This window comes from Columba livia, chromosome 3 (genome assembly GCF_036013475.1).
Source record: "Columba livia isolate bColLiv1 breed racing homer chromosome 3, bColLiv1.pat.W.v2, whole genome shotgun sequence".
NCBI classification, from domain to species: domain Eukaryota; kingdom Metazoa; phylum Chordata; class Aves; order Columbiformes; family Columbidae; genus Columba; species Columba livia.
In genome coordinates this window covers 108563394-108577779 of record NC_088604.1, presented here as the reverse complement: position 1 = coordinate 108577779, position 14386 = coordinate 108563394, and the positions used below count along the sequence as shown (strand labels likewise).

At 48.8% G+C, this 14386-nt stretch overlaps 1 protein-coding gene across 12 annotated transcripts in view; it reads left to right on the top strand.

Moving 5' to 3' along the window:
* LOC102089571 (sodium/calcium exchanger 1) overlaps positions 1-13736 on the top strand; it is a 155816-nt gene extending 142080 nt beyond the window's left edge. For all 12 annotated transcript variants that reach the window (XM_065058894.1, XM_065058897.1, XM_065058896.1 and 9 more), the window contains one exon: positions 1051-13736. In XM_065058894.1, coding sequence (XP_064914966.1) covers positions 1051-1427 — 377 coding nt within the window. In that variant the 3' untranslated portion in view covers positions 1428-13736. The remainder of the gene's footprint in view (positions 1-1050) is intronic.
* Positions 13737-14386: the final 650 nt, after the last annotated feature.

The window sequence follows — 14386 nt, the reverse complement described above, 5'->3', positions numbered from 1 at the left end:
AACTCAAGCTTGCAGAAGTGCATGTGGTTGTTTCCATACCCTGGCAGGTGCTGGCAGGGTGCCCCAGATGTGCCCCAGATCTTCACCAGATGTTCCCCATCCCTCCTCTCCCAGTGGGAGCAGCAGTGCCACAGAGACATCAGCACTGTCCCACAGCCCTGTTACTGTACCAAGGCTTCCTTTCCTGAACGGTCAGATTCATTTCGATGGGAGCTTTTTTTTTTTTTTTTAAATAAAGCTGTTTTTATTTCTTTGCTGCAAATGGCCCCTCTCACTGCTTATAGGTGCCCAGTCCCTCCTGTTACATGAAACTGGGTCTTCGTGCCAGGTTCACTGGCTCACCTTGAAGCCTTGCTGGGAAGGATTCTAAAGGAAACTCTGTAGAACTAAAAAAACATAAAATCTGACCTCATAATTTTCTTTTTCTCTTTTGCTACAAGTATTAAAACTGGTGAAGCACCTGGGCAAGCGTACACCCACCTGCATGGTTTTTCCCCATAAGGGGTGAAAGATGATCACTTGTTTACCAAAGTGTCAGGGTCTGCACAAGACACTGGACATTAGTGAGACAAAAGGTTCTGGAGAGACATCATTAAAGCAAACACAGAAACACAAATACAAAACTTCAGGGAACCTGAAGGACAGACACAAACTATTGTGGCTCCCACAAAACTTTTCCAACCTTTTCAGCACTTTTGCAAGTCAACAAACTAGTGGATGTGGAGAAGGGGCCAACACAGTGCAGTACTGGCAAGTGTTGTCTCTTGCTTGAAGCACTGTGGGGCATCTAGGTCCATAATGGCGGATGTCCCATATTTCTGGATGTTGAGATTTCCCTCCTGGGCATTTTTGAACTTTGATTGTCACTCTGACTCCAGCCAGATGTGCCCTTCCTTGGCAGTGCCCACAAAGAGTGCTGTACCCTGTCCCCTTACCCTCTATCTTCATTCCCCAAGTAGTGCCATTGACATTTGTCCACAAGCCTTGCCTGGTGCTGTCCCTCCTTATCAGCCTGTTTCCTGAGGGTTTTTCTCCACCTTTCCTTTGCAGACACATTTGCCAGCAAAGTAGCAGCGACGCAGGACCAGTACGCAGATGCCTCCATTGGGAACGTCACCGGGAGCAATGCTGTGAACGTTTTCCTGGGCATTGGGGTAGCCTGGTCCATCGCAGCTATCTACCACGCGGCGCACGGACAAGCCTTCCAAGTCTCACCTGGCACTCTGGCCTTCTCCGTCACCCTCTTCACCATTTTTGCTTTTATCAGTGTGGGTGTGCTGCTCTACCGGCGGAGACCGGAGATTGGAGGTGAGCTGGGCGGGCCGCGGACTTCCAAGCTGCTCACATCCTCACTCTTTATTCTCCTCTGGCTCTTGTACATATTCTTCTCATCTCTGGAAGCCTACTGCCACATAAAGGGCTTCTAAAGGGACAATCAGAGATAGTAAATATATATATATCTATATGTATCTATATAGAGTGATATATAGGTATAGATATAGATATAACGCTGTGTATAATGAACAGAAAAAAGAATAAAAGAGATTTGCCATGTTCACACACCTGCTGACGGAAAGCGGCTTTGGAGCATCCTTTGAACTAGGAGGCAGGACCCCAAAGCCAGCAGGACCCCTCCCCAGGCAGCAGCCCTGGCAGGAGCTCCACAGCAGGCCCCTTTCTGCAACTCTACTGACAAGAGCGGCTGATTGATAGCCATCAAGCCCTTCCCCATCGCTCCTTCCCACCCACCGGCCCCCCCAGGAGGATGGATGCAGAGGCGACCAGGGAGCATCCATACAGGGAAGGGCCAGAGTAGCTGGTGAGAAGCAGAGCAGTGGGCAAGGGAAGGAGAGGAAAGCGAGGGTCCTCGTCTCCGACCACCGTCCGCCTGCCTTCGCCACTTGGGACTGTTCCCTCTGGCCCTGTTGGAGAGAAGCGAGAGACCGGACTGAAAACAAGGGGAAATTGGGAGCTTTCTAAAGGATAGAACACAAACCGTTTTCGTCATTGATTTGGGGTTGGTTTTTGTTTTGTTTTGTTTTGGCGTGTGTACAACTAGCATTTCCCTCCCCCGACATGCCTCTCCCTTTCCTCTTCCACACTTCGGGGATGCGCAGCTGCAGCCTCGTGTCCAGTGTCCTAAGCCAAGGCTGTGCAGAGTGGCGAGGGCTTTCCTCCCGCCTCAGCCACCTCCTCGGGCATGCTGTCGTGGTACTTGTAACATTTGCATGAATGAAATGAACCCTACCTGTATATAGCATTCTATAGCGATAGTCCTTCCAGCCGTGTGGGTTGATCATTGCAGATACAAGTGTTTTCTTTTCACTGCAATTTTATTTATTTTGGTTAGTTTAGTTTTGCCATAGGGTTTTTGTAAGTTTGCTTGTTTCCTCTTAGTGGGGGTAAAAGGAGGAAAATATGTCCCTGTTTATTGCTCTGCACGTGGGTCCACGAGAAGCAATAACAGCCACATAGATGTAGATTTTCAGGGGAGGAAAACCCACATCCCAGAAACTGCAGGCTCGTCCTCCCATGTGGACGGGGTCCCCATCACAGTGGCCAGTCCATGACATGCTGAAGTTGGTGTGAAGCCTCCAGCATCCGCAGGTTTCACACAAGGTCTCAGGGAGCCCAAGGTGGATGAGCACAGCACCTCGCCTGCCTCTGCCTCTGTAGCCTGTGGCTGCCTCAAAACCCCCTTGGCTCCCTGCTGTTCCCTGTGTCCCCAAGGTCTAGTGACAGCTTCTGCTTCTGAGCGCTAAGCCATCAGGATCAGTCCACAAAGCTGGTCCTTTCCCACAGCCATTTGGAGGTAGAATAATTCAGCATAAGGGCTGAAGGGCCATAAGAAGATCTCCCACATTGCTGAGCGTAACTGGGAAACATCCCCCAAGGAAAAAGGCCACATTTTGCCCTGTCCAAATCTGAAATTGAGGGAAAGGATGAGTGAGACAGTGAGGTGTAACTCAGCATCACCTCCCAACACCCACTGAGTGTGGATGCAGAGCTCCCCGGGGTGCAGCACAGGGGTGACATTGTGCACTTGAAGCTGAGAGATGTCCTTATGCCCTTTGTCCCAGCCAGGCACATGCCCAGCCTGCACATCCACTGACAAGCTCTTCCAACTCAGCTGAAAACCACATCTGATGCTTGTACCATATCCAATTGGCTGGGGGTATTTGTACTCATTTGAACAATCTGTGGAATTTTTAATTAATCTGTTTTAAGATTTTCTCTCAGAGTATGAAGTTGTGGCATTTTTTTTTTTTTTCCTTCTCAAGCATTTTTTTCATTTTGGATGTGTTTTGGGGTCTCCTTGTTTTGGGGAAAGAATCAAACACAGGTGCAGGTTGTTCAGGTTTATGATTATCTTTATGTACAATTATTTCATTTTCATCTGTTTGGCTTCATTGATTTTTCTTTGTGTGTATTGCCCACCACTATAGTCAGTGAGTCCACTAATTGTGATGATCCTTATCAATGGTACACAATGCACAGACAAATAAAGTTTGTAATGATTCCTGATGGAACCAGTAGTGCTCCTGCATATTCTCTATGGAAAACCCTTCCCTACCCTCCTGTTGTCTCTCTTTACGTTGTATCCATCTCTCCTTTACTCATTGTTTTGCCTTCTCTGTGTTTCTGCCACTGATGGGGGGCAATGGTGTCTCCACATGCCCGCTTTGCCCCATCTCACGGCTTTCTTCCTGCTCCATCTCCATCATGTGTGGGCTCAGTGTGCTGCAGTACAGCTGGGGCTGGCAGCCTACCCAGCTCTCACGGGGATGCAGGAAACCCCCCAGGGACAAAGCTGCAGTGCAAACCTTCTGGGGCCAGGATATGCTCCTGTACTGGGCCCACCATCAGTGCTAGCTTGCCCTAGGCTCGGGGACAGCTGTGCATAGGCCCCCAAGGTACTTAGAACTCTTTGTGCTTACGTCCTCTAGTTATATGGAACTGTTTCTGCTCTTGTTCCAGCCTCACAGAATCAGAATAGTTTGGGTTGGAAGGGACCTTCAAAGGTCATCTAGTCCAACCCCCTGCAATGAGCAGGGACATCTCCAACCAGATCAGGTTGCTCAGAACCCTGTCCAGCCTGGCCTTGAATGTCTCCAAGAATGGGGCATCTACCACATCTCTGGGTAACCTGTTCCAGTGTTTCACCACTCTCACTGTAAACAGTTTCTTCCTCATGTCTGGCCTGAATCTCCCCTCCTTTAGTTCAAAACCATTAGCCCTTGTCCTATCTCAACAGGCCCTGCTAATAAGTTTGTCTCCATCTTTCTTACAGGACCCTTTTGAGTATGGAAAGGTGACTTGCGCTAGGTTAAGCCACTAGCTAACGATAAGTGGGAATGCAAGAGATGCATTGCTGGGGCAGAGTCCATGAGTGCCAAAGCAGATCTGAGACACCCCACAAGTTTGCTGAGCAAACTCAGAGCTCGGGCTGCTCTGGGTGCCATGGTGCATTTCTGATCCATGTGGCTCAGACAGCATTGAGGAGGATAAGAGTCTCTACATACCCAGGAATGTTGCTCCTCCTTGTGTTTCATCCAGCATCTGTTGAGCTGTCCCCAAATAAACCCTCCCCACTGCGCTTCCAAGGTCCTGCTCTGACAGCTGAACTCAAACACCAGATCCAGAGATGAGTCCCAGGCAAACGCTGCCTTTGTTTGGCAGGGTCTGCCTGCTACTCCCGGTGAGGCACTGCCAGGGTCCTGCTGGTGCTCCTGCCTGTCTGATGTGCAGAGTCACAGCCCATCAGGCTGGCAGCAGCAGTAGCGGCTGGCCTTTGAACTCCAGGCTAGAAACATGCCACCAAGCAAAGAGAGAGAGCATAGGAGGTCATTGATTTTGCAGCATGACTGCGTCTGCAGAGCCCCAGAGGCAGTGGAATTCCTGTCTGCTGAGGTAAGGGATGTGTGGCAGAGCAGGTAACTCACACATCCCAGCAGCCAGAGGATTTAACATGATCTCTGGGCTGCTCTCATACAAACTGGTCCTTCCCCACACCCTACGCTGCTTTTTGTTATCTGTGCCGCTGGTCTCACTCTCCCTGTGGGTGCTCAGCACCCTCCAGGATGGGTGCAGGTCAAGCTTCAATGTCCATCATGCTCCAGACAATGGCAGCTGGTCATGCCTGTGTGCTTTTCCCACGCAGTGAATTAAGAAAGCGAAACAGCTCTCCTGACCCAGTAATTACATCTACTGAAAGGTGATGTTGTTATTTCATTCTCATAATTTGCTTCTTCAGAATGAATTGCAGTCACTGAAGTCATTAACAAGCTGGACAAGATGTGTGTAGCAGCTCAGTTTAACAGGCAATAAATAACGGTTCTGCTCACAGAAATTTCCAAAGGGAATGATGGAGCATTGTTTGTGGAGGACAAGGCCTAAACCACATAGTAAACACCAGCCTTGTTTATGCAATTATTCTCGGCTAGCTGCCTGCTTTTTGGCATCTTTAATGAGCTTATGCAAAGCATGATGTTGTATTTGCCCAGCTGCTTATGGAGGAGCCATGGATGAGCAGCAAGCCTTTTACCTGGTTGCTGCCTGGTTATGCCAAGGAGGGGAAGGACCGCTCTACTAAGCCCCAGCCACCTGTCTGTGTTCCCAAGGGTGTCATGCCTGCTCTTCTGCAACAACAACTTTAAACCAAACCCTCAAAGGCAAAAGCAAATTGTGTGCTGCCAGGAGGGAGGACCGGCCCCAGTGTGGGCACATCTTGCCCTCGCACCCATGGATTCCCCCGTCTGGTGCCAGTGCTGTCCTATCTTCTCTTCCTCCCCAGCCTCACTCACAAGGGAAGGGCATCAAGCATCTCTGATAAAGCCCTGGACTTAAGGAAGTTTCCAGAAACACCACTTCAAAGCCTTGGCCTCCATCTATCCACCTGCCCTGGCTACTCTCACCTCCTGTCATCACCCCACTAGCCAAAGGCAAATCTTTCCATAGAAAAGGATGAAGCACGGTGCAAAGGATGTTCAGAGATGGACATCCAAATAACTCAAAAGGCCACTGCAAGGCACTTGGGGACAAATGAAGGAGTGCATGGAGCAGGGACAGGCCTGACCATCTTAGCAAAACCCTGTCTCCAGCTCTTCAGACGCCAATGGGAAGGGAAGAAAATGCCAGCCACAACCTGAACATGTGGAAAAGGTGCAAAGGAGCCAAGGACTCTGCAGGTCCCTGGTGCCAGCGGGAGCCACAAACCTGCAGCATCTCATGGCTGAGCCTGCCTGAACTCGCTCCAGAGATGCAAACTGGTTGTCTCCAAACAACACGCCCACTCTCGTGTCACCCGTTCCCAGGCAGCCTGTGGTGGCTCTGGGTTGAAGGGAGACTGCAAGAGTAATTTGTACATCTTCTTCCCCACTTTCATCTCTTGGTTAAAGGACAAAAGGGAAAAGGGAGGCTTTGAGCCCATTCTGGTCACGAGTCTGAATGTAGTTTATAAACTCACCATGTAATTTCTGCTATGGGCAACGAGGGGAGAACCAGAGCCTGTGTGTTATTGTTACAGCTATTTTTAAATGCTTGGGTAAGAATCAAGTGCAACGGTACTGGGGGCCATGTACATACCTAAGGAGAAGGTTCAGCTGCATTCCTGGCGGGGCAAAGCTGGGCATAGCCAGAAAGTGACAGAGAAAAAGAAAAAAGGGAAAACTTAATGCCACAGGGTGTTATTCTGGGAGAAACCCCTGCATTGTTTTTCAATAGGCTTTGTCATTCTGAACAATCTGGGGAAGCGTGTTTGCAGTGCACCAGGAACCTTTCTGGCCTCTCTGAGCATGTGATGACCAACCATACACACGCATACAAGTGCACAGCTGCAGAAAAGCCTGTTTATCTTGTAAAAAAAAAACCCTGACTTGTGCAGGAAAGTATCCAGAGGCATCTGTATTCTTGCAAAAAGCACCAAGGGACAATAAATACAATGACATTCCTCGCCTTTTAAGGACTTAAGCTTTCCTCCTTTTGGAACTGGAGGTGCTGAGAGCCTCTTGCCAGCCAGCAACACCCTTCACACATAGGGAAGGGACGCTGTGAAGGAAAGGGGCCTATCAGGTCAAGCAGGAGCTGTTGGCAGCAAAGACAGCCAGAAGATTGCTGTTAGCAGCAGGATTTGCTGTCTACGGTATGTCCCTGAGAGCATCCAAGGGGTCTCCGCAGGGTCTTGCTCTCTCTCTGGAGCATCCCAAGAATGGCCAGCCCTGAACCTGAGCACTCAGTGCCCCAGGGTGGCTCATCACTCTCTCCTTCAGGCCCTGTAGCCTCCCTTGGCTCCTTCCCACCCTCCCAAGGTGAACACCAGCTTGGGGCTCCCCACCCCAGAAGTGTGAAAGAGGGCACTGGGATGCACGTCCTTTCCAGAGTGGGTGCTGTGGACCACTGCTGGGAGGCAGAGCTGGGTGCTGCTGGTGGGATGTCCAGCATCACAAGAGAAGAGAGAAGTGCTGTCAAGTCCCACCTAGGCCTGGAAGCCCTCTTTTAGGCACAGCATGTCCCCCTGACCCAATTGTCATGACTGTGGACATGCATCTTGATTTTTGCAGAGCCTCCAGCTTTTTTGGCTGTCTGTGGGCAGCAGCCCCAGGCACTATTTTTATCTATTTAATTCAAAATAGCCCTTGCTCTGTTGTAGTGCACTATGACAGCACTCCATCCCTCCCAGCACAGCTCCACCCCCAACAGCGTGCAGGTCTAGGTAGTGGTGGGAAGCAATGCATCAGGAGTGTGTGCTACCTGATGGTGGAGTCCTCCAGCACCCACCTTGAGCCACCTCAAGGCCTTGGAACGTTCATCTGCACTCAGTGATTACCCAGCTTGGGGCCTGAACTGTGCTTGTCCCCCCTGTGGAGCCTCTTCGCATGCCCTTGTCCTTCAGCATCCCTGCAGAGGAGCCTTCTCTGTCTCTCTTGCCCCACAACTGGGCGCTTGCTATGTGGGACAAGTCTCCTCTCTCACTGGACTAAACAGCTTGTTAGCTCAGGCTTGCTGTCTGTATCTCAGGGCAAAGACTTACCACTCCAAAAGATGTCCTGGACTTAAACCCCTGCAAGCAAAGGACCATGCAAGTTTCCACGCAGCAAACGTCAGTATGCTGAACCCTTCCTGCTCATCACCAGGCACCATTGCAGCCACGTTCCATTGTACTGCTGTCCTTCACTCATGAGGTTTTTGAAGATTAAACATTTCTGCTGAATTTCCACCATTATCAAGTCCAACAGATGCTACAACTCCACCACCCCTCCACCCCAACCCTGTCTCTACAGTTCCAGAGCATACTAAATGTTTTAAGTGGGGATTCAAGGTTCACCTCAGCTCCTTTATTTCAAAATGGAGCCTGTTCCTGGTGCTCTAAACATTCTAAAACTTATCTACTTGCCTACAAAACTTTCCTGCCCCTGCTTAAGATGTGGAGAGTTTAAGTCAAGCAAGTTGCGATTGCTTGGGATGCTTACCCTCGAGCTCCTAAAACCCTTGCAGGACATGAAGGACTGCTACCAGGCTCTGTCCCTGCAGCTCTTGACATCTCTGTTGAGGCTGGATTTATTTCTTCTCCTTTATTTCTAACTCAGAGTAGTCCCAGATAGATGAGGCAGGGTGAGATCTGCATGTTTTCTTGAGGAAAATGGCCATGGCAGTCCACGGCACTGTCATCACCAGAAGCGTGTGTCCCTCCGCCCCAGCCCACAGCTCCTGGCAGGCTCCTTGCTTACAGAAATGTGACTTTCTGGCAGATGAGCTTCTTTGCAGAGATGCTTAGAAACACAGAGGGTTGCTGAGTGACTGTAAAACTGCTATACTACCACAGGATAGATTTGATCCTGCTGGTATAAATGTGTCCCAGCTTGCTGTTGGGCTTATTTGGGAGCTACAATGAAAGCTTTTGCAAACTAGTGGCTTTGTGACTCCTGGGAATGCAGGTGCACAACGAGATTCCTCCTTGTTTGGTGTAAACCTGAGATGGCTTCCATACCCCTTGCTTTCAGCCATAGCCCTGTGCATTGCTCTGCTCTTGCAATAAGAGCTGTGATTAGCTGTCCCTTGGTTGAGCTCCCCCTGTACAGATGAAAATAAACCGATGCCTGTTGTGTCTTCATTTGTTTGCCCCATGTTGCTTCCTTCATCTTCCAAGCTCTTCAGAAAATGTGCTCACACAGTGAGCCATGCAGGAGACCTGCTTGTCTGGCTCTTAATCAGGAAACATGCACCGCTTCTAGTAGCTCTAGAGTGCAAAAGATTGCAATAATACCTTTTACATTATAGTCACTATGTTAGCAAGAAATAAAATGTTCCTTATTTTTTCCCCTGATGACAACTTAGCTTCTGACAACACTTGTCCAGCTTCTTTTTTCCATAATGCATTAAGCATTAGGAGGCACAGCTCTGCAAATAACACAGCTTTCAAGACTACCCGTTGAGGACATTTGCAATCCAGAAAAATGGTTTTATTTGTGGATAGAGGGAACAACTTGGTGAATTCTTCTAAGCTTCTGAGCTCTTGCTGGAAGAAACACATACATGCTGGTAAAAGCCACAAAATGCTGAGTTTGGTACAACGCAACCTTCTGTACCTTGGGTCTCTGTGCCAAAGAGACACGGCATGAGGTTGTAAAAGCAAAACCATGACTTCTTGAAGACCACTCGGCAGTGATGGGCAACTTCACACCTACCACTGTCCCTAGGATATGGCATTTATGAGGTGTGAACATCACTGTTAGTTAAGCAAGAAGAACACAGAGGACACCATGTACTATCTTCCCCAGCCCCAACAAACAAGCCCACCGGATATTCCCAGTGGCCACACTGCCAGGGAGCAAAGCTGTTGTTGGGAAAGCTCACATGTCTTAAAGGCAGCAGGTTTGCTGTAGGACACTCTCCGTGCTGCTCCCTGCATTGCTGCCACAGGCGGCAGAGCCACTCGTCGCTCAGCATCCTGCAGGCAGAGACAAAGGGGAGGCCTGGGCTGCCCATGCTTGTGCATGTGAGCATCAGGCTTGACTTTAGCCAGAGAGGCCTGCAGGGAGTGCCCATAATATTCTGAAGAGAGAAATGTGATGGGAATTAGTAAAAAAAAAAATGACAGTAGCAGTAAATTTAGAACCATTACTAATGTGGTGCTGGGACACAGGGAACGCCGTGCCTGGGTAGTAGCTGGGGATGGCACTGCTGAGGCAAGGTTGTCCTCTGGTGTTTTTGATGTGCTGACGTGCTCCAAAAATGATGGCTCCCACTTTCCTGCTTTCATCTGACAGCAGCCACTGTCCCCCTGCTCAGCAGCCTGAGGGGGGCTCCCCATGGCCCCAGGAGCTGCACAGGAGGAACAGGCAGGGAGGAGGCTGTGACCACCCTTCCTGATGCACCCAAAGCACCGGTCAGCCACTCGCCATGGTCACCCCCCACATGCTGTGTCACCCACCATCCTGTGTGTCCTCCCCTTCACAGACGCAGGGCACTCTAGGGCAAGGCAGACAGACGTCTTGTGCAAACCCCGAGAAAGAGAGAGAGAGAGGGAGATGGAGGGGGGCTCTGACAGTCCAATGTGCCACCCGGTGCCCTTGCCAGGGATGGGTCAGGCAGACCCCAGCTGGGCAGAGCCAAATTTTTCCAAAGCGGGGCTGAAAAGGAGAGTTTGCAGAAGAACTGGCTTGCCTGGAGACATAAACCAGAGTATGGGTCATAAATTCAAATCCACCTTCCCTCTGCTGCCCGTGTGAAGCCCCCGCACTGGTGGGGCAAAGCTGAGGGTCCCCCTGGGCTCTGCAGCTGAAGCCTCCCAATCTCCCTGTCTCTCTCGTGGTTCCTTCTAAGTTCAGTGGCACAATGCAGCTACACTATTTGAAAAGCCATAATATTTGTTGGTACGACTCTTTTATTACCTTCAATTTATATATATTTGTTGATAAATGAGGTCATCTTGGGAGACACTTGTAGTCTACTGGGAAATAAGTATCCGATGCTGTATATTCTGTACATGCTGTATAAAAAAGGTGAAATATTTAAATCTATATGTTCAGTGGACTCGGTGGCACATGCTGAGAGAGGAGGTTTGGAACAGGCGAGCCCCCACCTTGGCCCGCCACGGCTCAGGCTCAGGGGTGCCCGGCAGAGTCACCACCCTGCTGGAGTCCTGGCCAAGGCTCGGGGCAGGACCTGGCTACGGTGCAAGGGCAGAGCCAGTGGCTCCCTGGGTGCTTTTCCCCTCACAAAGGTGAAAGCAGGCAACTTTGTGGGCAAAAGTGGACACACTTGTTCTTCCCAGGGGCAAAGCCCAGGACCAGGTTCAGCTTTGTTTGTCAGAAACTCTCAGCACGGCGAGCCCAGTGTTGCCCACCCACTGCCCTCCTCTCCTGCCCAGGGTGGAAACCCTCCAGCTGCCACCCAGCATGACATCTCTAAGCCTTACGGTCAGAGAGAGACAATTCCCCGTGGAGTGATGTCCGACGGCGGCAGAGACCAGCTCTGAGCATCCAGCTCCTCCGACTTGTTTCCACACTAATCCTGTGCAACACCACCAGCCGCCCTCCCTGGCGGGTTTTACAACAGTGAAGAGCTGTGATCTTCTAACCTGATACATGCTGTTAGAAATACCTGTTTCATATTTTCTGTGGTATCAATCTACAACTTTTGAAACCGTTGGAAACAGTTGTGGTAGCCTAAAAGTTGTGCTGAGCTCATATATTTTTATATTTGTGGTGTTTTCCTATTAATAGAGAGTGGTGAACCAGTAACCCTATAGCTGAAAGTGAACTATTCAAAATAAATATACAACTGCAGAAAATATTTGTAAAAATAATTTATTTGAAATATTCTGCCAAAGATAGCTCTCTAATGATCTGTAAAATGTCGTTTCTCTATTTTTGCTCTGAATGTCATTGTGAAAGCACCTTTCTCCCCACTATCTTTTGAAGATTTGCTTTTTTGTATCTTTAAGGGCAAAGAAATATGCCAATTATTTTTTTCAATTGGAGTAGTACATAGAGTAGTAGAGAGGCATGAGACAACTTTATAATGGTGATGAACAGGATCCAGTAAAAACCACTCTGAAAATCTGTTTTCTCCTGTGGTGTGTCCCGCAGACAGGTGGGTTTTGAAGCCCAGGACAGTTCTCTAAGCAGTAAGGTCTCAGCTGCGGCTGTGGTTGCTGCTGTGTGGCTCACCTGCAGGAGAGAAATCTCTCAGCCACCTATTTGCAGGCTCGGGGCATTTGAACCTCCTCACACGTAACTTCTGCCTCTTCGTTATTGATAAGCATGATACCTTTATGAGTCCTTAATAGGCCCTGTGGCGTGTGGGTGACCCTCACTCAGGGCTTTGCGGGCTCCAGCCTGATGAAGTCTGGCCCCTTCCAAAGCCATTCCCCAGCAGCCCTGACCTGGCAGCAAAACAGATCCTGCTGACACCTGGATCTGTTCCCTTCCCTGCATGGGGACAGGGGCAGGACAGACCCAGGCACCGCGGGACGTGATACCTCAGCAAGAGGATCAGTTTCTGCAGGTACACAGTTAAACAGGGGGACGTACAGCCCCTTACCAGGGAGAGGCTGCCCAGATTAGTCTGTTCAGAAATTGCAAATCTTCATTTTTAATAGGGAAAAAATCTTATTTCCCTTCTTTTTATTTTTTCCTCTTGAAAGAACTCTTCAATTATAGGAAAAGCCTCCATTGTCTTCTGTGATTCCCAAGTCTGTTGCAGTGGAAATACATCCTCAGGCATGTCTGTTAAGCTCTGTCGTATCAGAGAGATATTTGGCTCAGGTTTGTTTTTTGTTTTTTTTTTCTTTCTGCGCAGGTTCACACTTTCTTAAATTTATTGGTCATAAAGATCCAGAAGAATTAATTGCTAATAAAGAAATGAGGGCCCTGTTACAGTGAACAGGTTTCCATGTGCAGTTCAACTTTTGACTCCCCAAAGGTCAGGCACGTGTGTAAAGCGCTTTATTGGACAGAAATGGGGAAGTGAAATGCAGCTTACACACCACGGGGAGCGTACGGGTGTGAGGGGAGCACTGCCATCCATCAGGTACTGGTGTCACGACGAAGCAGGTGGCACAGGCTGCAGCCACGGGAACCCTGTGCTGGGGAATTTGTGTTCCTCTGTGCAAGGAGCTCTCTGAATCCAGGGTTACGCAGCTGCTGCGTCACAGGGAAACACGAGTGAGCCAGGGAAGACAATTGTGAGAAGAGTTTTGTTTCTGATCACTGTGCATTTTGTTAATTAGTGAATTAAAATAGTTTTATTTTTACCAAAACCAGATAATCTTTATTCCAGTAAAGACAACTGTTGACTTGATGTATATATATATATTATTTGAATGGTTTATATCCTTTTGCTCTAACTACATAAAATGGAAACATGTTGCAAGTTCTGTCATTCCAATGTACAAAATAAATTACTTTTCCCTGCATGCTGCCTGGGTATGTTGTGATTTGAATTAAGAGTTATATTTGAATTGCCTTATTCAAGAGGTTGTATGTTACCTAACTGGGGAATGACCTGGCACTGTTCATCGCATTACATGTGTACTTGATGCTGTGTTATGTCAAATTCAGATGAGTTGTCTGTCATCTATGTATTCTGTGGGAGACCTTTTATCTTGTTAAGCCGTGATATGTAAACTTCTCATTGCCTGAAATAGTCAGACTTGTATAAATCAGTGTCTTCAGCTGTTTTCCTGATTTTATCACATTTCCCAACACAAAATATAGATGTTTGTAAATTCTTCATTCATTTTGTCTGTTTTTATGTATGAGGCTTTTTTAATCTGGCAAAGAATTAAGATAAGGCAGCTTCCCCTGAATTTTTCAATCAAGGCTCAGTTACATTTCTATCCCTCAGCGCAATGCAACAACCAATTTTCAGCAGCTACAATTGGAATTAGGGATGTATGTTTATTGCTATTATCTTTTCTGGCTCAGATGGGCCATTATCATTGCAGAATACAATGATTAATCACAAGCCACCTGTGATGCTTCTGTAGTGACAGCCCTCCGGGGACCAGGCGTTTTACAGCAGCTTCTTCAGGCCCCACACCTCCACCACACTGCGAGTCAAGTGGGAAGGGAGAGGGCAGATATCTCCACCACAGCCAGACAGCTGAGAGAGAGATCCTGCTTACTAACCCTGGCTCCAAGGTGCTTTTTATCCTTACACAAGGGACCCCAAAACAGTGCCATCTGCCTCCCGGCCACAAAACTGCATCTTGTCCATTCATTAACCCCACAGCTGCAGCACATCTCTGAAGATCAACATCCCGTCCTGACACCGTGTTGTGCAAAATCCCCTGCGATGGCAGCTCCCACAGTGTCTGCTGAAGCAGCGTGTGGGTTTTTTTCCAGCTTTGGTTTCCAGCCATGGGATCGCGCTATTCCACAGC